The sequence below is a fragment of the Arachis ipaensis genome, chromosome B2 (genome assembly GCF_059453495.1).
Source record: "Arachis ipaensis isolate K30076 ecotype BB chromosome B2, ASM5945349v1, whole genome shotgun sequence".
NCBI lineage: Eukaryota > Viridiplantae > Streptophyta > Magnoliopsida > Fabales > Fabaceae > Arachis > Arachis ipaensis.
The window spans coordinates 2,457,524-2,482,720 of NC_142437.1; the positions used below are offsets into that span (position 1 = coordinate 2,457,524).

The 25,197-nt window shown below is 35.6% G+C and overlaps 3 protein-coding genes and 1 long non-coding RNA gene across 16 annotated transcripts; 1 reads left to right on the forward strand and 3 right to left on the reverse strand.

The window, feature by feature from the left end:
• The first annotated feature begins 531 nt into the window (after positions 1-531).
• On the forward strand, positions 532-7,591 carry LOC110268519 (uncharacterized). Of its 9 annotated transcripts, none has more exons than XR_015905069.1 (6): positions 532-811; positions 996-2,031; positions 2,123-2,181; positions 2,556-2,696; positions 3,808-6,751; positions 6,906-7,591. It is a non-coding gene; the product is annotated as an uncharacterized LOC110268519 (long non-coding RNA). The 9 variants fall into 9 exon arrangements; XR_015905070.1 differs by lacking the exon at positions 2,556-2,696 and having other exon boundaries at positions 3,808-5,814; positions 5,916-6,751; XR_015905072.1 differs by lacking the exon at positions 2,556-2,696 and having other exon boundaries at positions 3,808-3,922; positions 4,234-6,751.
• On the reverse strand, positions 3,129-9,379 carry LOC148572798 (putative disease resistance RPP13-like protein 1). Of its 2 annotated transcripts, none has more exons than XM_088504522.1 (4): positions 5,064-9,379; positions 4,383-4,461; positions 3,835-3,997; positions 3,129-3,430 (listed from the first exon to the last, which is right to left on the reverse strand). In XM_088504522.1, the coding sequence occupies exon 1, from the start codon at positions 8,967-8,969 to the stop codon at positions 5,064-5,066; it is 3,906 nt and encodes a 1,301-aa protein (XP_088360648.1). In that variant the 5' UTR covers positions 8,970-9,379; the 3' UTR covers positions 3,129-3,430; positions 3,835-3,997; positions 4,383-4,461. The 2 variants fall into 2 exon arrangements, with proteins under 2 accessions (XP_088360648.1, XP_088360647.1); XM_088504521.1 differs by having other exon boundaries at positions 4,383-4,473.
• On the reverse strand, positions 3,129-25,197 carry LOC148572799 (putative disease resistance RPP13-like protein 1). 3 transcript variants are annotated; one of them, XR_015905064.1, is made up of 3 exons: positions 4,383-4,494; positions 3,835-3,997; positions 3,129-3,430 (listed from the first exon to the last, which is right to left on the reverse strand). XR_015905064.1 is itself a non-coding variant. In XM_088504525.1 (3 exons), the coding sequence occupies exons 1-3, from the start codon at positions 25,055-25,057 to the stop codon at positions 3,419-3,421; spliced, it is 3,792 nt and encodes a 1,263-aa protein (XP_088360651.1). In that variant the 5' UTR covers positions 25,058-25,197; the 3' UTR covers positions 3,129-3,418. The 3 variants fall into 3 exon arrangements, 2 of the variants coding, with proteins under 2 accessions (XP_088360651.1, XP_088360652.1); XM_088504525.1 differs by lacking the exon at positions 3,835-3,997 and adding an exon at positions 21,357-25,197 and having other exon boundaries at positions 4,383-4,461; XM_088504526.1 differs by lacking the exons at positions 3,129-3,430; positions 3,835-3,997; positions 4,383-4,494 and adding exons at positions 19,542-20,095; positions 21,357-25,197.
• LOC148572800 (putative disease resistance RPP13-like protein 1) lies at positions 13,903-18,959 on the reverse strand. 2 transcript variants are annotated; one of them, XM_088504529.1, is made up of 4 exons: positions 15,813-18,959; positions 15,184-15,742; positions 14,763-14,833; positions 13,903-14,215 (listed from the first exon to the last, which is right to left on the reverse strand). In XM_088504529.1, the coding sequence occupies exons 1-2, from the start codon at positions 18,838-18,840 to the stop codon at positions 15,708-15,710; spliced, it is 3,063 nt and encodes a 1,020-aa protein (XP_088360655.1). In that variant the 5' UTR covers positions 18,841-18,959; the 3' UTR covers positions 13,903-14,215; positions 14,763-14,833; positions 15,184-15,707. The 2 variants fall into 2 exon arrangements, with proteins under 2 accessions (XP_088360655.1, XP_088360654.1); XM_088504528.1 differs by having other exon boundaries at positions 15,184-18,943.

A 25,197-nucleotide genomic window follows, 5' to 3' on the forward strand; every position in this document is an offset into this window, starting at 1 on the left:
ATAACACTACTTTAAATGTTATTGTCATTTTGGAAGGTGCACCGTAATTGCATAAAACCTTTAATGTTTAATCATATTCCTACTTTTTGAAAGATGCAATGAGATTTCAAGATGTATAAAGTTCAAACTTTTTTTAGGACCAATGGAAATGTAGTCTTTATCAGAAAGAATCTGAATAATTTGCTTCAATATTAAGAAAACGATTTTTCAATATCAAGTTTTTAACCATCCAAACTTCCTCCAAGTTGATCTATTGCATGTTGGAAGTAAGTCTAGACTTGCTTGGCTCAAACGTAATTTATAGCCCTTTTAATCATTAACAATATTACCGAATTTATTTCTCAAACCATGCAACAAAATCAACAGCAGAAGATAATTTATTACATAGTTGATCTACTGCTTAAGTCACATTTAAATGGTTATAACCGAGAGAGAAAAAAAAAAAAAAAGGAGAGAAGTAGAAGCACGTGGGGGGCACATGTCCCCACTTAAATTTTCTTTTTCCCTTCCCCCTTCCTTCGGTACCCCCCGTCCCCTCCTTCCTTCTTTCATTTTCTTTCTATTTCTTCCCAACAACTTAAAACCCTCTCTTCCTCTTCCCTTCTCATTCAACTCTTCCATCTTCTCATCTCTTCTTGCAATTTCACACTATTATCAAACTCATCTTCATCATCTTACCTTCGTTTCTTTTTCTACTCTATCTCTATTTATTCAAAATCTCATTTTCTCAAAACCCCAAATCATGGAATGTCAACTTAATGAGCGAAAGAAGCATTCAACTTTGAGTTCCAATTATTATTGAGGCTTCAAGGTAACTTTTTGACTCAATAATTAGCCATATCCCCAATTTTTGTCATCTCTATATTTATGGGTATATAAAAATCCGAATTAGGGTTATTATGATTAGGAAATTTTGGGCTTTTGGTCATGATGAGTAAGATTATGTTAATTGACAATGTAGTAGCTCACAAACATCATTATTGTCAAATTTTTAGAGTTGTAGAGTTATTGGACATCATTTGGTAGCTTGTTGGCGCGCTCAGAGTTGCTTCCGGTTCTTTGAAATCAAGTTGTGAGTGAATATTATATTTATAATTGTTTTTAAATATATTATTATCAATATTTTTATTGAATCATTAATTTTGGAGTTTGAAATTATTTTATTATTGTGATTTTTGAAATAAATATTGATTTGTGAAACTTACAATTTTATAAAAATACGCACGATACGATATTTATATATTTTGTAAAGCATACATGTTTTCTTATTTGACTTTATTAAATTTTAATTAAATTTTAGTATGCATTCTTATATATATTTTTTATTTACTATGGAAAATTTAGTAATATGTTATAATTATTAGAGATTTGTTATAAATGATTTGGTTTGGATTGGTTTGGGAGACTCTGACTAAAAAACCGTAGTTAACAGCGGTTTTGAGGTTAACTTAGATGCATCTAACTCAGACCTCAACTAGCATGGGCGTTGCTAGCCTAACGTGTAGGCTACACGTTGGATCTGTTATACCGTTCGGGCACACTAGAGGAAAGGGCTACCCTTAGAGGTGGAGCCGCCCTAGGTGTGTAATATTTGATTTGATTTGCCTTCTGGAATGAGAACTCACATTTCAGTTCATCCACTTAACAATTTATCTATTTGTTTGCATAATTAATTAATACGAAAGAGCAATGCTATCAATGATTATCAATAATGAACAAAATTGGAAGAGGAAGAAGAAAAGGGAGAAACTTTACCCTCTGCAGCAACCATTTTTGGCGCAACATTTCTTGACACCGTTGCACATAGTTCCCGGCCATTGCAACGACAACGCGAAATAATCGAACTCTCTCTGCTTCTTCCCTAATCCTCCTCCAACTACGCTTTCAATTTCATCCAAATCTTCTTCCATCACCGAGAAGCCACTATCGGCGGTGACAACCACCGCGGCGGCGGCGGCGAGGAGCAGAAGGAGAAGAAAAGCTCGATCGGAGGAGCGAGTCATCGTCAATGGCGAAAATATAATTTTCAAGGTAAACTCTGTATTGTCTCGTGTGGGTTATAGATGTAATGTTTGTTTACTGAGTTGCAAAACTCACCCTATTATATTCCCATGTTTTTCAGATACAGGAGTCATTCCAGGTTCCATTCCACCTGCCTCTCAGTAGATCTTAGTCACTTTGGTGAGCCCTTCTTCTTTCCAAGGGCTAAGTAATTATGTAATGGAACCTTGCTCAAAATTTAGATTATGTCAATGCTCCATATGTCACAGGCAGGGTCCTCGTGTGGGTTATGTTATTTTGAATCTTGAACGGTTTAGGTAGTAATTATGATTTGGTTATGTAAGACTTATGGATTTAACCATATACTCTAGTTATCAACTTGATATATATATATATATATATATATATATATATATATATATATATATATATATATATATGCGTATTTTGGATATACTTGATGGTGGATATGATTGGAATGTGTTGTTGTTGTTGTTGTCCTTGGAAATGGATATTTATTATTGATACAGGAAATTAATATTTATGTTGGTAAGGTCCTAGAAACAGAGGAGATTCTATCCGTTTTTCTGAAAATTTGGTCGTTTGGCTTGCTGAGGAACTTGTCCCTTGAGCGTCAGTCATGGCTTGGTCCGGGCCATGACATAAATACATCCATAACATTAGGAGTTTGTTCGGTAACTATCTTATCTGACTCCATAGTCTCAATATATCTGCATCTGTCTTAAGAAACAGTATAAGAAACATTTGGACTAATCTGGTATTAACATACACACTAAAAAAAAATCCACACCAAAACAATCTTACATACACACTAATAAAAAATCTTACCTACCACATAACTAATCTGGTAGTAACATACATGAATATGTGCTTTTGGAAACAGCCTTCTTTTTTATTTTATTTCAGTAATTTTGGGATATGGTGCACAAATACTCATTTTATTATCATTGAATCTTAGTATGATCTTGAATCTTAGTATGATCTTTATTTTTTATGTTTAAATTTGTAGTGTTCATCTTTGGAATATAATGAACAAATATTTATTTTACCATTGATCGCTCATGTATTAATGCATTGGATATCAACGATAAAACAACAAAGAAATATACAAATAAAAAGAAAAAGAAAATTTATGATTTGATGTGAATTGATATTCACAACTCCTCCACCTGTTATGCTTCTTCATGCTAATAGCAACTTTATCATCTTTTCTCCCCATGTGCTATGACTAATTTTCATAATGGCAGCCGTTATCTTTCAATCTTATTTTTTCTTTGGAAAAACAAAAGTAAAGGTGGAAAATGATTCTTCATTTCTTTTGCTTGTTTTGACTAAAACTAGCATTTAAGATCCATTCCAGAACTGCAATGCTCTCAGGACAATTGCTGCTTGATCTTCAAAGTATTTCCTGAAACACAAATTATATATATACATTTCAAAACTAAATGTTTGTCATAATGTCCTCACAATAACCACAGACACACTTATGTGAAAACCTCATTAACACAATGTTGGATTATTGGTTTGATTTTAGAGTTTGCAGTGAAAAGAAATGACACCCAAAAACAGGAAGTCAAAACAGAACTAGAGCAATTATAAAGAAACTAAAGTGATTGATGGTTATAATACTGCAAGTTATAAAAGGAAAATTTTTTCCATACACATAATACCCTGACTTTACATAACAATAACCCCGTATATTTGTAGCTATCCTCTTCAATTTAGTCCAAAAAGATCAAATATTCTATGACTGCTTTTTCTTGAATCAATTGAATCCCACTGCAGGTTAATATATGTACAAAATGCACATACCAAGATAAAGATCAATGAGTGAAGTTGATAGGAATGAAATTGCTCCTGATGGCATCACCAGAACTTCACCTTCTAATGACTATTTCAGGTACAGGATTGTCAACTTTAAATGTGGAAAGCATATTCTTGAATCCTGTCCGCATTAGCTACATACCTTCATCACCTTGTGATTATGTATCAAAATCCAGAAAGGAAGAAATAGTTATTATTACAGAACCATTTCTCTTAATATTAGAAATAGTTTATTATAGGCATCTAATACTATTCATTTTATGTAATGATTCAAACTGTGGTTTAAAAAAAAACGACTACATAACAATAACTTGATCCTTCTATCTTGAAAGCTTATATAGCTCATGCATGCTGATTCCTTTTATTATTCCTATATGAATCTTGCAGCACAACAACTGGCTCTGATCATAAAGAATTGACAAAGACAGGAACACCATTTTATAACTCTTTTCTTTCCCCAAATTAAGCTATTATTTTGTTTTTTCTCTGTGCGAAACAGCAAAAATAAAATTATAGAGAGGAATAGAGAAACATACCAACAAAAACAGAAGCTTTTCACTAAGAAGTGCCACTCCAACTTTGTCCATCATGTCTTCCTTTTCTATCTTGTTCATTCTAGTGTAGATACTAACATGAAGCCAAACTCAGTAAACACAACTTCTGGTAACTAATTTTCAAACTCACTACTTCAAAAGTCATCTAAACCCATGAATCTAATTGGATGACCATGTAAATCAACCTCTTTGCTTAATACATCTAAAAATATTCTTAAATGTTGGATACACAATAAAGATATTCACTGTCTTTCAATTTTTGTTTCATGTTAATTCTTATCTTCTTTTGTAAAGGTGATTTTATCGAAAAATATGAAGGTTAATAAGTATTACAGATAGCAACGAGCCAATGAATTTGTTAGAGAAACAAAAGATATTTCTTGAACTACAACTGCAAGCTGAGAGCTTCCCTAATAAATGAAAGAAAAGAATGCATATTTTCCAGTTGGAATACGAGTTCAACTAGTTAATAATTTTTTTCACTTGAAGGAAATGGAAATTTATGCATGTGTGAATTTACATGTGGTAGCATGACAAACATGAAGGTTAGATTATTACTTGCTCATAAATCTCTCTTCAGAAAATTCGTCGGCCGTCAACTTGAATGGTGGGTATGTTTTAAAAAAAAAAGGAAATGACAAACATGAGAGATTAGAAAATTACCTACTCAGAATCTGTATCGGAGAAGTTTTCGGCTTCAATGGTGGGGATGTGGGAAATTTTGGGCCAGATTAGTTGATGCTTGTTCTCGCAGTGTTCTCCCAGCAAACCACAATAATAAAGTTCAAGTCGCAAGAGAGAGGGAGGCAGCTTTTCTCCTTCCATATTCTCCAGCTTGTTGCAGAATGAAATGTGTAGTTGTTGAAGGGAGGTGAGGCGGAGAAGCTCGTTGCACTCCAATGTCTCCAGATTATCGAACCGGTATATCACAAGAGTGGTAAGGGAGGGAAGGTGAGGCAGCGAACCCACCTCTGGGTATGACTTTATGTTGTTGCAGTAATCACCATAAATGGTAAGATGAGTGAGGGCGTGCAAGTTGCCCATCCATGATAGATCCCTCATTTGTTGCTCGCCAATTTCCACATGAAGCTCTTTCAAGTTAGGCGGCAAACCACCCTCTGGCAACCTGCAAATGTTTGGGCAACCCTCTATCTGGAGAGAGTGTAAACTTGGGAGTAGACTCTTCATGTCACGTGGTAATGCCTCCAACTTTGAGCAATTTGTGACTTGAAGATGAGTCAAGTTAGGTGCAGCCAGTCCTTCTCCTGCAAATGACACTAATTCAGGGCATTCATAGATGATGACACGTTGAAGAGCAGCAAGTGGTGCCTCTGACGTTGACACTGATTCCAGATTCCTACATTCTCTTATCTCGAGATTCTTGAGATTGGGAAAGACATCCAACGACAAGGAGGTCAGTGAATCACACCTGTCTTGTATTTGTAGCTCTACCAAATCATATTTCTGCTGTTGTTGTTGAAGAAATTCCAGTTTTCTGCAATGACTTATCTCCAGATGAGTCAAGTTGGGTGCAGCCAGTCCTTCTCCTGCAAATGACACTAATTCAGGGCAGCATATAGTAAGATGAGTCAAGTTGGGTGCAGCCAGTCCTTCTCCTGCAAATGACACTAATTTGTCGCAACTAGAGATAGTAAGATGAGTCAAGTTGGGTGCAGCCAATCCTTCTCCTGCAAATGACACTAATTTCGAGCACCTAAAGATGGTGACTTCTTTAAGAGCAGCGTGTGGTGCCTCTGACATTGACACTGATTCCAGGTTCCTACAATTATATATCTTGAGATTCTTGAGATTGGGAAAGACATCCAATGACAAGGAGGTCAGTGAATCACAGCTGGAATCTATTTGTAGCTCTACCAAATCATACTTCTGCTGTTGTTGTTGAAGAAATTCCAGTTGTCTGCAATGCAAGATTCTCAGATTTTGCAGAGATTTAGGTGGTGGCTCTGACATTGACACTGATTCCAGATTTAAACACCCTTTTATCTCGAGAACTTTGAGACTGGGAAAGGCATCCAACGAAAACGAGATCAGTGATGAACACTCTGAGATTTCTATTTCTTGGAGGCAACTTAGATGGTTGATGCTCATCATTGCCTTAATTGCAGACTCCACCATAGATTCACAACCGCTAAATGATAAAATATCCGCCGAGAATAGCATCTGTAGAAACCTTCCTTTGTCATCTTGTCTTATTTCCAGTTTGCGAACTTCTGAAACATCCATTGAGGAAGAAACAATTCTCACTAATACATGATTGAGCATATCTCCCTTTAACATTGGACAATCTATTATTTGAAGAGTCTTAAGCTGAGGAAAAGCTTTTGAGTCAGGTAAGTGCCACTCCTCCCAACATGCCATTTTATCAAATTTCAAACTCTCCAACAAGGGAAAAGGAGGAGCAATATGCAATGCTGTAGGATTGCCTTCATTCTTGTAAAACTCAATTCCAATGCTTCTGAGCTGACCGAAATCTTGAATGTGCAGGTCCTTAAGAGATGGTAGCTGTCCAAGTGAAGGCAGCATGCAACAGTTCATGCAACACTCCAACGATACATGTGTCATATTGCTGTAGGAAGAATGCCCTAACCAATCTGCAAACCTTGTACCCCTGTATCCCCTTATTCTCAACTCTTTCAAGCCATTGTGCGGTTCTAAGCTGTGGAGTATCTCTCTTTCAGTTTGTGTATCTGAAACCATATCACCACCTGAAGACCACTCCAAGAATAATTTGCTGATGAGATTCTTGTTTATCATTCTTGCATTCTCTGCTTCTTTCACGTCCACAATATTCTCTAACTTCCTAATCCAAAATGAACCTTGAAGATTTGAGAGCCCTCCTAATTCCTGGATTCCATTATATTCATGCTTTCCCACAATAAAGAAATATAAAACACGCAAGTGTTTCAATTTGCTTATTCCTCCAGGCATTTCTTCCAAAGAAGTTCCCCTAAGATCAAGATGCCGTAAATTCACAAGATTATGCATGCCACTGGGCAACATGGTCAGCTTAGTACATCCATACAATATTAATGTTTGTAGATTATACAAGTTGCACAACGATTCCGGCAACCTATTAATGTTACACCAAGAGAGATTCAAATACCGTAGATGAATCAATTCACCCATTGATTCAGGTAATACATCAAGTTTATGAAAGGATAAAACTCTCAAGTATTTAAACTTTGATTCTCTGTTTTCCATGCTGAACAAATCATCGATGTACAACGATGTCCTCAAAGATTTCAATTTCACAATGGAATTAAAGTCTTTTGAGATTAGATGACCTAAGCTTTGACGTGAAAATTGTGAAAAATAGATTGGATTACTTAACCTTCCAAGTGGGAAATGTGACAAATGACGAGTGAGAGCCTTCTTCTTTTCTTGTTCACCAAGCTCTTCTATTCTACCATAGAAGTCTCCAGCAAGGAATATTGCCAAGTCATGCAAGAGATCATGCATCTTATGAAAACACCATTCTTGTTTAAAAAATAACCTTGAAGCTAATTCTTCAAAACACTTGCAACCAACCTCTTCTAAACTCTCTCCTCTCTTTGGTAACCTTAAAAGATCTTCAGCCATCCACAGCAAAACTAGTTCATTTTTCTCAAACTTATGATCTTTGGGAAACAAGGAACAATAAACGAAACAACGCTTCAAGTAAGAAGGTAGGTGGAAGTAGCTTATTAACAATGCTGGAATAATTTTACTATCTTTCATGGGAAATTCCCAGATGGCACTCCTTAAAATAGCTTTCCATTCTTCAGCATCATCCTCTCCTTGCAACAAGCGCCCAAGTGTTTCTACAGCTAATGGCAAGCCCTTACACTTGTTGACAATCTGTCTACCGATATTCTCTAGCATTGGGTTCCCATTTGACTCCGGAAAACATGCATTGGCTGCAAACAATAACCAACAAGAATCTTGCGACAACTCATTAAGAAAGTAGGAGGAACATGTCTGAACGACTGAAGCAACTTCTTTAATGCGAGTTGTAATAAGAATTGTACTACCCTTAGCCCCACAGTGAAAAGGAGTTATAAATTGCTTCCACTTATGGGCATCATCGCTCCAGACATCGTCTAGAACAATGAAGAACTTCTTTGCTGACAAGACTTCCTGCAGTTTATTTTGTAGCGAATTTAAAGTCCCAAGGGCACAAGAATTTTTAGTAATGTCCTCAATGGTTTTCTTTGTAATATCAGCAACATCAAATGTTTCAGAGATGCAGACCCATGCTTTCGGATCAAATCCTTCCACGACACTGTACACCCATTTGGCTAAGGTTGTTTTACCAACCCCACCCATGCCAACAACAGGAATCACAGATAACTGAGATTCACTGTTGTCATTTATTGTTTTGATTAGAGCTTGTTGATCATGCTCCCTGCCATATATGTTCCCTTCCATCAGACATGTGGTTTCTCGCCATGATGACGATGATGATGATGACAAGTTATTATCCTTAGTAGTCTTTTGAAGACCAAGGATATCTTTTTGACTTGCAAGAAATTCTATTCTTGCAACCACCCCTTCCATGTTATCTACCATCTTCCTATGTCGGTTGAGGAAGAAACTAGGCAACAAAGAATATACCTCCTTTTGCGTGGCGGCTTTGGTGAGTACAGCGTCCAGAAAGTCATCAGCATCATAAACAGCATCTCTCAGACTGTTGAGCCAACCCTCACACGATCGTCGCCCAGTTGCTTGTGCTCAGCATCATCAAGCACAGCTTCAGCAGCATACAGAGAAATTTTCAGCCTCTCAACCAAGCCAGGGTCAAGCTTCTTGCCCAAGACCTGGTTGACCGTATCCATTGTGAGCAACCTTTCAAAGACAACATTAATGAAGCCATTAAGGAAAGCTCCACTAGCCATGATATGATCTCAAACAAGTGATGAGAATTCGGGTATGAAGGAGAGTAAAAATGCAGATTTTGCAGGGTTTGTAACTGAACTGTGTGTAGGTGTATGAAAGCTTATTGTGAAGTAATAGTTGTCAATAATTTGATGGCAAAAGGACAAAGACTGTTGACTCAATAAAAAAGTTGGTCTCCTTAATTAGTGGGAGTGTGTTGCTGGTTCTGTACTAATTTTATGTATTTGGAAGGAACGTAATTTTCATTTTTGCCTTTAATTCTTACTGTTTGTTACCTTTTATTTATTTATTGTTTCAAAACTGGCATCATTATTTTTGCCTTTGATGTCAGATACATTATCATAATGAGATTGAGGGTCATGGTAAAATAATGATGCAGATGCAGTGCAATTGCTTTCCTCCTTCCAAGTTCCAATAATTCAGCTTCATTCACTGTATTCCCTTTTTGATTGTGTCATGCTCCTTACTTGTTAGCTGAAGGACATTGACTTCAAGTTGTCTAAACATCTCTGTCCTCTGTACATGGAAAAATTGTATGAATCCAGTTATTTGAATTGCCTAGCTTCTTGCTGGCTCACACTAACTTTGTCCTTCATTCTAATTTATTTGATGAATGCAACATGATTATGTCTTGTTGACAGTTTCAATTAATGTCTTATCTCGTGACTTTTGGGACCAGGCTCAATAGTACTGCTAATCTTCTATACTAAATTACTAATCTCTCTCAAATGCATCAAATCACATTAGTTATGTTATATAGCATGTTAGTTACTACTTAGTATTAAATTAAGAGTTATGCTACTATTTCAACTATTACAAGTGATTATCAAGCAAAATTATTGATTCAGAGTTGGATTCCAGAGCTTCAACCACCCCACAATCTTCTAAAAAAATTCATAATTTTGTGTTTTTTTTTTACTTTCAATTTGTTTATGCTCAAAACAAAATAATGTCCTCTTTCAGAGATACTCCTAAATAAATTACACTATCAATTTTGAAGAGAATAATGTCTAGAGCATGAGCGTATTTTGTTTTCTGAAGTACTGTTTTAATTGCTGAGCCATTCCCTTATCTATTCTATTCTTAATATATAAAAGTAGGTACATAGGTTTATCCACATTGCTTCTAAGTTATTTCTCTTCTTCTACTAACGCCATGTCAGCACCAACGCTTACTTGGCAAAATTTTAGAATCCACCACTCAAATCTTACCAAATTAACTTTTATTTTCACATAAAAAAACACAAAAAACAACTAAAAAACACAATAAAAACCAACAAATTAACTTTTTCCAAATCAATCCTTATTTCTAAAACAACAAAAACACAAATTAACATTTACCCCAACAAAAAGTTCTCAAAACCAAAGAGCTTATTACCTTTCTCAAACCCTCACCCTTTTAGCACCTCTCCGTACCAAGATCCTATTTCCTCCATCCTCTTCCGGTCCCATGAGCCATTGTTTTTTCCTCAAAACAAATTGTACATCGCAATGTCCATCTCCGGCAGAGCCGCATTGCATAAATTGCAGAAACCAGGACAAACTCCATTCCTCCTCTTGCGGTTTCCCTGCCAGAGCTCGATTCTGGGTCTCAGACCAACGTCACCATTCGGTGCCGCCAACGTAGGAAATTTGTCTCAGGTATCTTCCTAAAGATTTTCAACTTTGTCGTTTACTCTTCTCATTGTTCAATATCATTTTCAATAACCCTATTTATTTGTTATAAATAATAACATTTTAATTGTGAACTCATTGCAAGTAACACAAGTTTATCTATTCCTCTTTTGTAAACGGTTCTGTCCAACACTCACAACCAAAATTAATGTGCATTTAAAATTATTGCTCCCTATATACTATCGATTGCAATATTTCATCATCAAATTATAAATTGTTATTTTACATGTGGAGTACTTCTTCCACAATTTACATTTACGTGTTCCTCTTTTTCAAATTGTTATTCCACATGTGCAGTATTGCTTCCACAATTTACTTAGAATGGATTATCATTCTTTGACCATGTCTTATTCTCTTTGTTGTAGAAGAATTTGAAGTGGTAATGACAGACCGGAAGAGTTAATACTTAATACCCAAAATTGTTAGATGAAAATCAACCAATCACTATTTAGTAAAATGTTTTAAAAAAATTAAAACAAAAAACTCTTATCTATTATTATTCAATTGAAACATCAAGTACTAATTAAATGCAATAAACATACATTAAAAGTGTCATAATAATAATAATAATAATTATAAAAAATTTCAGTTACAAATATTCAAATTCTATAACTTATACATATTAAGACTCTTACTACTCTTCATTTCTTAATCTCTTATACTAATTGTCAAAAATTCCTTAAATTTGATATAACATTTTTATATATTTTTCATTCTCATTCATTTATTTTTTTTCATTATTTACAAACAAAAAAACAGCAAGAAAAGACAAAGGGTAGCCATTAATGCAAATCGAAAAATAAAAAAAAAATGCAGTTTTGTATAACTCTAATATAAATAATCTATGTCTTTTTTAAAAATAAATAAATTCAAAATCTATTTATAATATGTTCTCTAAAATATTTTTAATATAACATTTATTAAAATATACTATATAGTATAAATAATCTACCTCTCCGCGCATTGCGCGGGTCTCACTCTAGTTGGTTTTAATTTGCTGAACTTCATTGATAAGAACATTAGATCATGGTATTATCGGTCTAACTAATATATTCTAAGACAAGATTTCATCTTGAATAATTTTACATGTAAGAATAATATATTCATTCTGATCCTATGCAGCTTAGTATATGTAGTTATTACAAACTGCACATATCAGGATTTATTCATGGTATGCCTATTTTTATTTTATTAAAAAAAAGAAAAGAAAAAGAAGAAGAATAAAGAAATTCACCAATAAATAAAGTTGATAGAAACTAAATTGTCTTCTATGGCATGAACACAAGTTGACCTTCTAATTACATTAGCTATATCTTCATCAGGTTTGGAAAACAATTTGATAAAACAAGTTATACAAGGCACTAGATGAGTGTAGAATTCAACTCAACGGTTATAAATCTAGCAAGCAGTTGAAGGCAAAAATCCCAACCTATTCTTTTAGTTCTAGCTGATGATAAGGATAGATACTGTAAAAATGTTGACACATATATATCTGCATACAAACAAGACAAGGAAGAAATAGTTATTATTAATCCCCTATTTTTAGTATTAGAAATAGCTTATATAGGCTTCTACTTTTAATATTATCTCATGATTCAATCTATGGTTAAAAAAGACTACACAACAATAACTTGATCCTTTTATTTTGAAAGCATTATACACCTCATGCAGATTCCTTTTATTGTCCTACTGACTGATGAAAAAGCTATCAGACATTCTGCAATCATCTGTTTAATAGACCTGTTTAATTTGCTATGTACCATGAATTTGGTTAAGCATAAATATAAAGATTTGACAAAGACAGGATCACCATTTTGTAAATGATTTCTTTCCACAAATCAAGCTGTAATTTTTTTTTTTTCAAAATAGAAAAAGATAAAATTATGGAAAGCGACAGAGTAATGATACCAACAACAAAACCTTTTAACTGCTACTCCAACTTTCTCCATCATTTCTTCATTTCTTATACATTGCTTCTGGTTCTGACATATCAATCCAATTTACCATCTCAAATGAACTTCGAATTGAATGAAGACAACAAAGATATGATTACCAACCTTAACTTGTTTTTAAAATGCAAAAATCTTGTAATTCTAGATAAGCATAAACTGCGTTCCTTTCAGTGTGATAATTAGTAAACAAGTTGAATAATTTGATTGATTTTTCACCTTATTTTCATATTAGTATAAACTAAAAAAAATCAATGGAAGACGATAAAGTAATATTAAATTAAAAATTTCAAAAGGACATGATCACATGATATACTTTTCCTAGACTAAGAGAATCCATATAGTTGACAAGAAAACTTTCAATTTTTTTTGGTTGATTATATATGAATAGAAGAGTAAGGTTAAAAATGTAGGCAATGACATAATAAGATATATAGTTATCCAATGTCTAAACAATTTAAATAATATCATAAGAAAAGAAAATTTTTTAATCAAATATAATAGTCATATTATACTTAAGAATTAGAGAAATAACCAACATATATGAGTCTCATTTCTATTAATTATTTTATGTCATACGCATTTTATAATTTTGCACGAATGCGCACAAACTCTAAGCAAAAGAATAATGGATTTTTTATTAGACATAAAAAAACAAAAAACATAGATTTATATTTACACAAATGAAAAAACTTGTATTACTAACAATGGAAGTTACTTTATTTTTGTCATATATGTTTACAGGGGATTATGAAAGCTGTATGTTGCACCTACCTTTGATTAGAAGTTAATTAAATTAACTGTTTCATGCTTGGTAAGATGTAGATTATCATAGCTTTAACATATAAGTAACACTACTTCAGCTGGCTTCAATAATGATGTTAATCATCATCATGCCTTTGAATTATAAATTTAACACAAAAAAAAAAAGAAGAAAAAGAAAGAAAAAGCCTACAATTCAAGTTTGTTACAACCCTTGCATTAGATACCGAAACTCATTTGTTTAGCATATTGGTTCAAAGTTCAAACATGACTGCTATTGATAACCAAACAACCATCTATGGTTCCTATCTTTGAAGCAAAACATTGAATTGAATAATCCAAACAACTCCACATATAGTGTGGAAATGAATCATATGATACACATCCGTCATTAATTTAAACTAGTATAGACACCAATTAAAATGAAATTGAAATCAGAAAACACTACTGCTTTCCAACACATTAATCCAGTTCACATCTCCATATATATAGATATACATGTGCAATGAAATCTCTAACATCTGTGAACTTTTACCTGCAAAAAAGATGGCAAAAACAGAAGGAAAAAAAGTTGTTAAATTATTTTGAAGCTTCACTTTCCATTTCAGGCAAGACAATAAGTTTTATTTTCTTTTAGCCTATGACTCAAAGTTGCAAACAGCATCATGTTCTGTTATATTGTAAAAAAAATTTAAAAGAAGATTAAAGAATAGAAGAAAAGGAGACAAGGAAAACCATATAAAAGAATGTCTCTTATGTTTGGCGAAAGTTTTAATTTTACCTTGAATATTTTCAAAGGATTTCAATTTATCTCTCTGCTAAAATTATGAATGATCAACAGTAAAATAGCATCTTAACAAAAAGTGGAATCTATAGATTCGAAAAACAGAAAAAGAATCAAATTGAAGTTACTATATGGCAATACCAATAAGTTCATCATAAATATCAAACAGTGGCAAGGGCAGAAACACAATTTTACTATTCAGTGCATATAACTAAATCAAGGTTTCATAACATTTTTCTTTTTCCCAACAGAACTGGAAAAGTAAATTCTAGAATGGAATGGAGTGGTGTAAATTTACCAGCCTGAAGCTAAAATATTGTATAAGATGAAATCTCCACCATTGGGCACTTATACTTCATTACAATCTACCTGCAGAAGATGGATAAAGACAGTAAATTTCATTTATAGATTATGTAAAGAAATTCTCAAATGTCGGATACACAATATATATATATATATATATTTTTTTTTCCCTGTCTTTGAATTTATAAGAATGACTCTTTTTTGAGAATAACAAAGGATATTTCTTTTGAGTACAACTACAAAGTGAGAGGTTTCCCAATGAATGAAAAAAAAAGAATGCAAATTTATATCAGTCCAACTAGTTAATAATGTCTAAAGAAAGAGGGAGGTATTTGTATTTTCTTTTGACGAAAAGGAAATTTATGCATGTATAATTGAATTGTGGTGGCATAAGAACCGTGAAGTTAGATAATTACCTGCTCAGAAATCTCTATTCAGAAAATTTGTTCTAAATCGACTTGGATGGTGGGAATGTTGGAAATTTTGGGCCAGATTAGTTGATGCTTGTTCTTGCAGTGTTCTCCCAGCAAACCACAGTATTCCATTTTGAGTAGCAAGAGAGAGGGAGGCAGCTTTTCTCCTTCCATATTCTCCAGCTTTGGACACCAATGAATGTGTAGTTGTTGAAGGGAGGTGAGGCGGAGAAGCTCGTTGCACTCCAATGTCTCCAGATTATTGAACCCAAATATCTCAAGAGTGGTAAGGGAGGGAAGGTGAGGCAGTGAACCCACCTCTGGGTATGACTTTATGTTCTTACACCCATTAATAGTAAGATGCGTGAGGGCGTGCAAGTTGGACATCCATGATAGATCCCTCATTTGTTGCTCGCAAATTCCCACTTCAAGTTCTTTCAAGTTAGGCGGCAAACCACCCTCTGCGAACCAGCACATGTTTGGGCAACCATATATCTCGAGAGACTGTAAAGTTGGGAGTAGACCCTTCATGTCACGTGGTAATGCCTCCAACTTTGAGCAGCTGCTAACATTGAGATGAGTCAAGTTGGGTGCAGCCAGTCCTTCTCCTGCAAATGCCTTCAAATTGCCACAACATGTGACTTGAAGATGAGTCAAGTTGGGTGCAGCCAGTCCTTCTCCTGCAAATGACACTAATTTGGAGCAGTCATTGATGGTGACTTCTTCAAGAGCAGCGTGTGGTGCCTCTGACATTGTCACTGATTCCAGATTCCTACAATTATATATCTTGAGATTCTTGAGATTGGGAAAGACATCCAACGACAAGGAGGTCAGTGAATCACAGCTGTCATGTATTTGTAGCTCTACCAAATCATACTTGTGCTGCTGTTGCTCGGAGAATTCAAATTTTGGGCACCTCGAGATTTTCAGCTTTTGCAGAGATTTGGGTAAACAATTGTTCCTTGCATTAAATGATTGAGATGGCCTTATTGATAAAGCATCCCCACCACCTACCATCTCATCAGACCTTCCTTCATCATCTTCCCGCAAACAACAATCCCTTCTCCACAATATGCCATTAAGCATATCTCCCTTTAACATTGGACAATCTTCTATTTCAAGTCTCCTAAGCCGAGGAAAAGCTTCTGGGTCAGGTACGTGCCACTCTTCCCAGCATGGCATGTAATGAAACACCAATTCCTCGAGTGAAGGAAACGGTGCAATAGGTGAGGAATGATGATAGCTTTCATTCTTGTAAAACTCATCACCAATACGCTTGAGCTGAAGAAAACCGTAAATGCGGAGGGACTTTAGAGATGGCAGTTGTCCAAGTGAAGCCAGCATGCAGCAATTCTTGCAAGATGCTAGTATTACACTTGTCATATTGTTGTAGGAATAGTGCCCCACCCAATTCGGAAATCTTTCGCCCTTGTATCCCTTGATTTTCAACTCTTTCAAGCCATTGTGCGGTTGCAAGTTATCGAGTATATCTCTCAAAGTCTCTATGTTTGAAACCATCATATTACCTGAAGACCATTCCAACAATAACTTGTCAATGTTGTTCTTCTCCAACATCCTTGCACTCCTGGCTTGTCTGATATCAGCAACATTCTCCAACTTCTTAATCTCAAATGATCCTTCAAGATTTGAGAGCCCTCCTAATTCCTGGATTCCATTGTCTTTGTGCTTGCCCACCACAAAGTATTCTAAAATAGGCATTTTCAATTTACTTATTCCTCTAGGCATTTCTTTCAAACAAGTTCCCCTAAGATCAAGATGCCGTAAATTCACAAGTTTATGCATGTCATTGGGCAACATGGTCAGCATATAACATTTATACAATATTAATGTTTGTAGATTATACAAGTTGCATAATGACTCTGGTAATGTCTTCACATAGGTCCTAGAGAGATTCAAATAGCGTAGATGAATCAATTTACCTATTGAATCAGGTAATGAACCAAGTCCACGAAAGGATAAAACTCTCAAGTATTTCAACTTTGATGCTCCGCTTTTCATGCTTAACAAATCATCGATATACAACGATGTCCTCAAAGATTCTGATTTCATATCAGACTTAAAGACTTTTGAGATTGGATGATCTAAGCTTCGATATGGCAAATGTGACAAATGACGAGTGAGAACCTTCTCCTTTTCTTGTTCACCAAGCTCTTGTATTCTACAATAGAAGTCTCCAGCAAGGAATATTGCCAAGTCATGCAAGAGATCATGCATCTTATGCCAACCCCATTCTTGTTTAAAAAATAACCTTGAAGCTAATTCTTCAAAACACTGAGAACCAACCACTTCTAAACTCTCTCCTCTCTTTGGTAGCCTTAAAAGATCTTCAGCCATCCACAACAAAACTAGTTCATTTTTCTTAAAGTAATGATCTTTGGGAAACAATGAACAATAAAGGAGACAACGCTTCAAGTAAGGAGGTAGCTGGAAGTAGCTTATTAACAATGCTGGAATAATTTTACTATTTTTCAATTCCCAGATGTCATTCATTAAAACAACATTCCATTCTTTAACATCATCCTTTCCTCGCAGGAAACGCCCAAGTGTTTCTACAGCTAGTGGCAACCCCTTACACCTCTTGACAATCTTTCTACCCACATCCTCTAGTGTTGGGTTCCCGTTTAACTCCGGAAAACATGCATTGGCTGCAAACAATAACCAACAAGACTCTTCGGACAACTCATTAAGAGTGCAAGAGGGACATGTTTGAACTACTGAAGCAACCTCTTGATTGCGAGTTGTTAGAAGAATTGTACTACCCTTAGCTCCACAATGAAAAGGAGTTATAAATTGCTTCCATTTATCGGCATCTTCGCTCCAGACATCGTCTAGAACAAAAAAGAACTTCTTTCCCGACAAGATTTCCTGCAGTTTATTTTGAAGCAAATTTAAACTCCCAAGGGTACAAGAATTTTTAGTAATCTCCTCAATGGTTTTCTTTGTAATATCAGCAACATCAAATGTTTCAGAGATGCACACCCATGCTTTGAGATCAAATCCTTCCGCGACACTGTACGCCCATTTGGCTAAGGTTGTTTTACCAACCCCACCCATGCCAACAATAGGAATCACAGATAACTGAGATTCACTCTTGTCATTTATTGTTTTGATTAAAGCTTGTTGCTCATCCTCCCTGCCATATATGTTCCCTTCCATCAGACATGTGGTTTCTCGCCATGATGATGATGATGATGATGATGACAAGTTATTATCCTTGGTACTCTTTTGAAGACCAAGGATATCCTTTTGCCTTACAAGAAATTCTATTCTTGCAACCACCTCTTCCATGTTATCTACCATCTTCCTATGTCTGTTACGGAAGAAACTAAGCGAGAAAGAACGTACCTCCTTTTTAGTGGCGGCTTTGGTGAGGACAGCGTCTAGAAAGTCATCAGCATCATAAACAGCATCTCTCAGATAGTTGAGCCAATCCCTCACACGTTCGTCGCCCAGTTGCTTGTACTCAGCATCATCAAGCACAGCTTCAGCAGCATGCAGAGAAATTTTCAGCCTCTCAACCAAGCCAGGGCCAAGTTTCTTCCCCAAGACCCGGTTGACCACATCCTCTCTAAGGGACTTGTTACTGACAATGTTAATGAATCCAGAGAGCAAAGCTCCACCAACAACTGCACCAGCCATGATGATATGATCTCAACAACAGCAAAGTGAATGGATTTTCAGAGAAAGGTAACAGAACAATGGTTGCAGTGTAGTGAACTACTAAGTTTTTCTCAATCAAGTAGTATATGCTAAGGAGTGCTTAATTGGATTTGTTCTAACTTTTCATTTTTTAATTCTTTCTTGCAAGTGGTGCTGTTTCCGTGTAACTATATAAAACTAGGAACGTTTTGGCGCCACATTTTTGTATGTATATCATGGTAACATTATGAGGTTATTAATAACAATAATGCATGTTAGTTGTCTTATTTTAATAGTTTGTACGTTGCTAATGTCTTAGTCTTAGTTTAATAGTTTGCTTGGAGCTTTTAATTTGTGTTTTTAAATCTGAGTGATGCAACAAAACTGCAAGTTGAGGCAGGTTTCAACTGTTGATGAGTCATGATTTGGGAATATGCAAGGCATATCCAAGTTATATTAGGTGATTAGTAAGATGAACCAATTTTAGTTTATTAAACTATAGAAACATGATCATGACATTTTAGTCTTTCATTTTGCAAATGTCAATTGTATAATATTTTTTTGCTGGTTCTGCACATATATGCATCATAGTAATAAGAATCTTTCATTTTGCAAATGTCAATTGTATAATATATGCATCAGCGTAGAAAAACAATGAGAACTTATGTATATATTTGTTTATTAGTATGAATGATATATCATTTTTAGTAAACCAACTAATAATAAAGACCATGAATTTTGGTGGATCATTATACAACATAATAACCAATTAACTAACAGCATTAATATTATTCAGTACATAGGTTGATTTGGCAACAACCTCATCATACTCTTGTACTCAATCTCTTCTACACTGACCAGAATGGTTACCTAAATGCATCAACGAGATGAAATTAGTGAAACAAGAGTGGTCAAATTTCACCAGAAAAGCAGCTGCTGTTCATGATTTCTGGCAGTTATATATATTAGAGAGCTAAGTTTGCAAATCAATCCTCCAAATTGAAGAACTATGAGTGAAGAATCTCCAGTTAAAGTTTCAGCTCAATAAGATTTGACCATCCGATCTTTCACTTGATGAAAACAAGTTACTGCCCCTGCAAAATTAGCATCTCCTCTCAACTTTTCTTCTCTTTGCTCAATTGGTTGTGTCCACTCAAGTTAATCCAAATCTGATTAGGTTCATACACTAACGGGAATGTAGAGACACTTCAGAAAGTTTTGGCTTGGGCCTCACACAGAGGAAAATGACCAGAACCTACATGATAAATACACAATCATATGAGCAATTTAGTAAATGGAGAAAGAGAACTTCTTCAACATTATTGGCTTCCTTTTTAGATTCAAAAACAGAATTGAAACTTGAAAGGCACAAATTCAGCTTGAGAAAAATTTGACATCAATATAACAATACTGCAATGGAAGTTGAGGCTCACATAATATCATATGACGCAAATATTTTACAAAAAATAACTAGTAAGAGAACGATAATATGCCAATGAATCCAAATTAGGCTTGCAAAGAATATCTTATTATATCAGTCAAACTATTACATAGTATGCACATGGCAGCATACAATTTCATATTAGAAAGAGTTAGTATAGGATCTACAATTCATTTAATGTGATATTTTGTAAATAATTGCTTGTTTTAATCAACAAAAATAATTCTAAGCTTTTTGTTTGGCATGAACCATAGATCACAGCAAGTCAACAAAAATATGATCACAAAATTGTAAAGTTTAAATGATCAATTTATTAAAAATATACCATTCTCTTCATGAAATCTTTATTTTTGTGTCATATAACTCCAAGGGATTATCAAAGCTGTTATACCTACCTTTGAATAGAAGTTAATTAATTAATTGTTTCATGCTTGGTAAGATATAGATTATCATAGCTTTAACATATTCAGCTAGGTTCAATAATGATATCAATCATCATGATGCCTTCGAATTGTAAATTTAACCCAAAAAAAGAGCCTACAATTCAAGTTTGATATAACCCTTGCATTAGATATTGAAACTCATTTGTTTAGCATGTTGGTTCAAAGTTCAAACATGATTGCTATTGGATATAGAATATAGAAATTCTCAAATGTTGGATATAGAATATATAGAAAGTTCAAATGATTGCTATTGCACTTTTCCTTCATTACAATGTACCTGCAGAAGATGGATGAAACAGTAAATTTCATTTATCGACGTATATAAAGAAATTATCAAATGTTGGATATAGAATATATAGATACACATATATATTCCCTAACTTCCAATTTATAGGAATGACCTTTTTTGAGAATAACAGAGGATATTTCTTTTGAGTACAGCTACAGACTGAGAGGTTTCCCAATGATTTGAAAAAAAGAACACAAATTTTGTTGTTGGCAAATCAGATTATCAGTCCAACTAGTTAGTAATGTCTAAAGAAAGAGAGAAGTCTTTTCTTGTGAGGAAAAGGAAATTTATGCATGTATAATTTAATTGTGGTGGTATGAGAACCGTGAAGTTAGATAATTACCTGCTCAGAAATCTCCAATGATTGTGATTGTTGTGATTGACTTCAATGGTTGGGATGTGGGAAATTTTAGGCCAGATTAGTTGATGCTTGTCCTTGCAGTGTTCTCCCAGCAAACGACAGTATTCAATTTTGAGTAGCAAGAGAGAGGGAGGCAGCTTTTCTCCTTCCATATTCTCCAGCTTTGAACAGTCATAAATGTGCAATTGTTGAAGGGAGGTGAGGCGGAGAAGCTCGTTGCACTCCAATGTCTCCAGATTATCGAACCAGTATATCACAAGAGTGGTAAGGGAGGGAAGGTGAGGCAGCGAACCCTCTGGGTATGACTTTATGTTGTCACAGTCATAACCATAAAATTTGAGATAGGTGAGGGCGTGCAAGTTGGACATCCATGATAGATCCCTCATTTGTTGCTCGCCAATTCCCACTTCAAGTGATTTCAAGTTAGGCGGTAAACCACCCTCTGCCAACCTGCAAATGTTTGGACAACCATATATCTGGAGAGACTGTAAACTTGGGAGTAGACTCTTCATGTCACGTGGTAATGCCTCCAACTTTGAGCAGTATTTGACCTTGAGATGAGTCAAGTTGGGTGCAGCCAGTCCTTCTCCTGCAAATGACACTAATTTCGAGCACCCACCGATTATGAGACGTTGAAGAGCAGCGTGTGGTGCCTCTGACATTGACACTGATTCCAGATTCCCACACCCTGATATCTGGAGATTCTTGAGATTGGGAAAGACATCCAACGACAAGAAGCTCAGTGAATCACAGCTGTGTATTAGTAGCTCTACCAAATCATACTTGTGCTCCGGGAATTCCAGTTTGTTGCAATTACTGATTGTGAGCTTTTGCAAAGATTTGGGTAGTAAACAATTGTTCGGCCAGGACACAGCAAACGAACACCATAAGATTTGTATTTCTTGGAGGGAGGGTAGATGGTTAATGCTCATCATTTCGTTGAATGCAGACTCCACCACAGATTCACATCCCGTAATTGATAATGTATCCCCATTAAGTGACATACCTGGAAACCCTGCTGCTTGAGATTGGATAACTAGCTTGCGAACTTTCAAAGCATCCGATGAAGAAGAAACGATTCTCATGAATACCTGATGAAGCATATCTCTCTTTAACATTGGACAATCTCTTATTTGAAGACTCTTAAGCTGACAAAAAGCTTTTGAGTCAGGTAAGTGCCACTCCTCCCAACATGCCATGTTACCAAATTCCAAACTCCCCAACAAGGGAAAAGGAGGAGCAATATGCAAAGAAGGGTCACCAATACCCTTGTAAAACTCCATGCCAACACACTTCAGCTGACTAAAACGTTGAATCCGCAGGGTCTCAAGAGATGGCAACAGTCCAAGTGAAGGCAGCATGCAGCAATTGTTGCAAGACTCCAGAGATACACTTGTCATATTGTTGTATGAACAGTTCCCCAACCAATCTGGAAATATTGTACCCTTATATCCCTTGATTGTCAACACTTTCAAGCTGTTGTGAGGTTGCAAGCTGTCCAGTATATCTCTTTCGGCTCTTGTGTTCGGAACCATATCATCACCTGAAGACCACTCCAAGTGTAATTCGTTGATGAGATTCTTGTTTGTCATCCTTGCATTCTCTGCTTCTTTCACATCAATAATATTCTCCAACTTCTTAAGCTCAAGTGATCCATGAAGATTTGAGAGCCCTCCTAATTCCTTGATTCCATTATCTTCATGCTTCCCCACCAAAAAGGAACTTAAGGTATGCAAGTGTTTCATTTTGCTTATTCCTCCAGGCATTTCTTCCAAAGAAGTTTTCCTAAGATCAAGATGCCGTAAATTCACAAGATTGTGCATTTTAACGGGCAACATGGTCAACTCAGTACATCTGTACAATATTAATGTTTGCAGATTATACAAGTTGCACAATGATTCTGGCAACGTGTTAATGTCAGTCGAAGAGAGATTCAAATACCGTAGATGAATCGATTCACCTATTGAATCAGGCAATACATCAAGTTTATGAAAGGATAAAACTCTCAAGCATATAAACTTAGATGCTACACTTTCCATGCTGAACAAATCATCGATATACAACGATGTCCTCAAAGATTCCAACTTCACATTGGAGTTGAAGACTTCTGAGATTGGATGATCTAAGCTTCCATGTGGCAAATATGACAAATGACGAGTGACAACCTTCTTCTCTTCTTGTTCACCAAGCTCTTCTATTCTACAATAGAAGTCTCCAGCAAGGAATATTGCCAAGTCATGCAAGAGATCATGCATCACAAAATACTCATCATTGTCTTGAAGCTTTTTAAAGAATAACCTTGAAACTAATTCTTCAAAACACTTGCAACCAACCTCTTCCAAGCTCTCTCCTCTCTTTGGTAATCTTAAAAGATCTTCGGCCATCCACAACAAAATTAGTTCATCTTTCTTAAAGTGATAATCTTTGGGAAATAGTGCACAATAAACAAAACAACGCTTCAAATGTGCAGCAAGGTGAAAGTAACTAATTAACAATGCTGGAACAATCTTACTGTCATTTGTAGAAAATCCCCAAATATCACTCCTTAAGATTTTTTCCCATTCCTCAGCATCATGCCTTCTGCACAAGCAACCAAGTGTTTCTGCTGCTAATGGCAAACCGTTGCACTTCTTGGCAATCTTTTTTCCTATTCCTTCTAGTGTTGGGCTCCCATTTGATTCTGGAAAAGAAGCATTGGCTGCAAACACTGACCAACAATAGTGTTCTGATAATGGAATGAGATAGTGAGGGTGATAATTTGTTTGGACCACTGAACCAACATCTTCCTTGCGAGTAGTCAGAAGAATAGTACTTCCCTTATCCCCGTATTGAAAAGGGGCTAGAAAATCCTTCCATTGATGATGATCATTACTCCAAACATCATCCAAAACAATAAAGAACTTAGTTTTGGACAATCCTTTCTTCAAAGCATCTTGAATTGAATTGAAGCTATCAAGATCCTGAGTATTTGTAGAGATCTCCTTTACTATAGTCTTTGTAGTCTCAACAATGTTGAAGTTTTCCGAAACACAAACCCATGCTTTCCGATCAAATCCCTCCATCAACTCTGCATTATTGTACATCCATTGAGCCAAAGTAGTTTTACCAACCCCACCCATGCCAACAATAGAGATCACAGACAGGTGATGCTCATTGTTGTCATTCAGCATCTTGATTAAGGCCTTCTTGTCATCCTCCCTTCCATACACATTCCCTCTTACAAGAGAAGTGGATGGAGTTTTCCAGGAGAAGCTAGCATTGGAAATCTTTTCCAGGCCAAGCTTTCCTTTGCATTTCTCAAGATCTTCTATTCTTCTAACCACCCTTTCTATCTCATTCACCATCTTCCTATCTTCAGAATGGAAGAAGGTAGGCAAGAAATTGCGTACCCCCTTTTGAGTTGCAGCTATGGTGCAGACACGGTCCAGCAAGTCATCAGCAGTGTAAAGAGCATCTCGGAGACAGTTGAGCCACTCCTTCACATCATGGTTATCCAGTTGCTTGAGCTCTGCATCATCAACAAGAGCTCCAGCATCTGTCAGAGCATTCCTCAGCCTCTCAACCAAGTCAGAGCTAAGCTTCTTACCCACAACCAAGTTGACAGCATCAGCAGAAATGAGCCTGTCCAGGACAACATTAATGAAGCCACACAGAAAAGCTCCACCAACAAGAACTCCAGTCATGATCTCAAACAAGATCAAAGTAATCAAATTTTCAGAATAGAAGGAAAGAACTATGCTTAAAGTTTTCAGAATAGAAGGGAAGAACAATGCTTTGCAATTGCAAGTTAGCAACAAGACGTGGTATCAATCTCCGAGATAAC

Bases quoted from the DNA above. Each gene is read 5' to 3' on its own strand.
- LOC148572798 (XM_088504522.1), bottom strand. From the start codon at position 8,969: ATGGTAGATAACATGGAAGGGGTGGTTGCAAGAATAGAATTTCTTGCA.
- LOC148572800 (XM_088504528.1), bottom strand. From the start codon at position 18,840: ATGGCTGGTGCAGTTGTTGGTGGAGCTTTGCTCTCTGGATTCATTAAC.
- LOC148572799 (XM_088504525.1), bottom strand. From the start codon at position 25,057: ATGACTGGAGTTCTTGTTGGTGGAGCTTTTCTGTGTGGCTTCATTAAT. The intron at 4,462-21,356 runs GTAATTATCTAA...TATCTACACTAG, and splicing joins CATTGGAGATTTCTGAGCAG to AATGAACAAGATAGAAAAGG.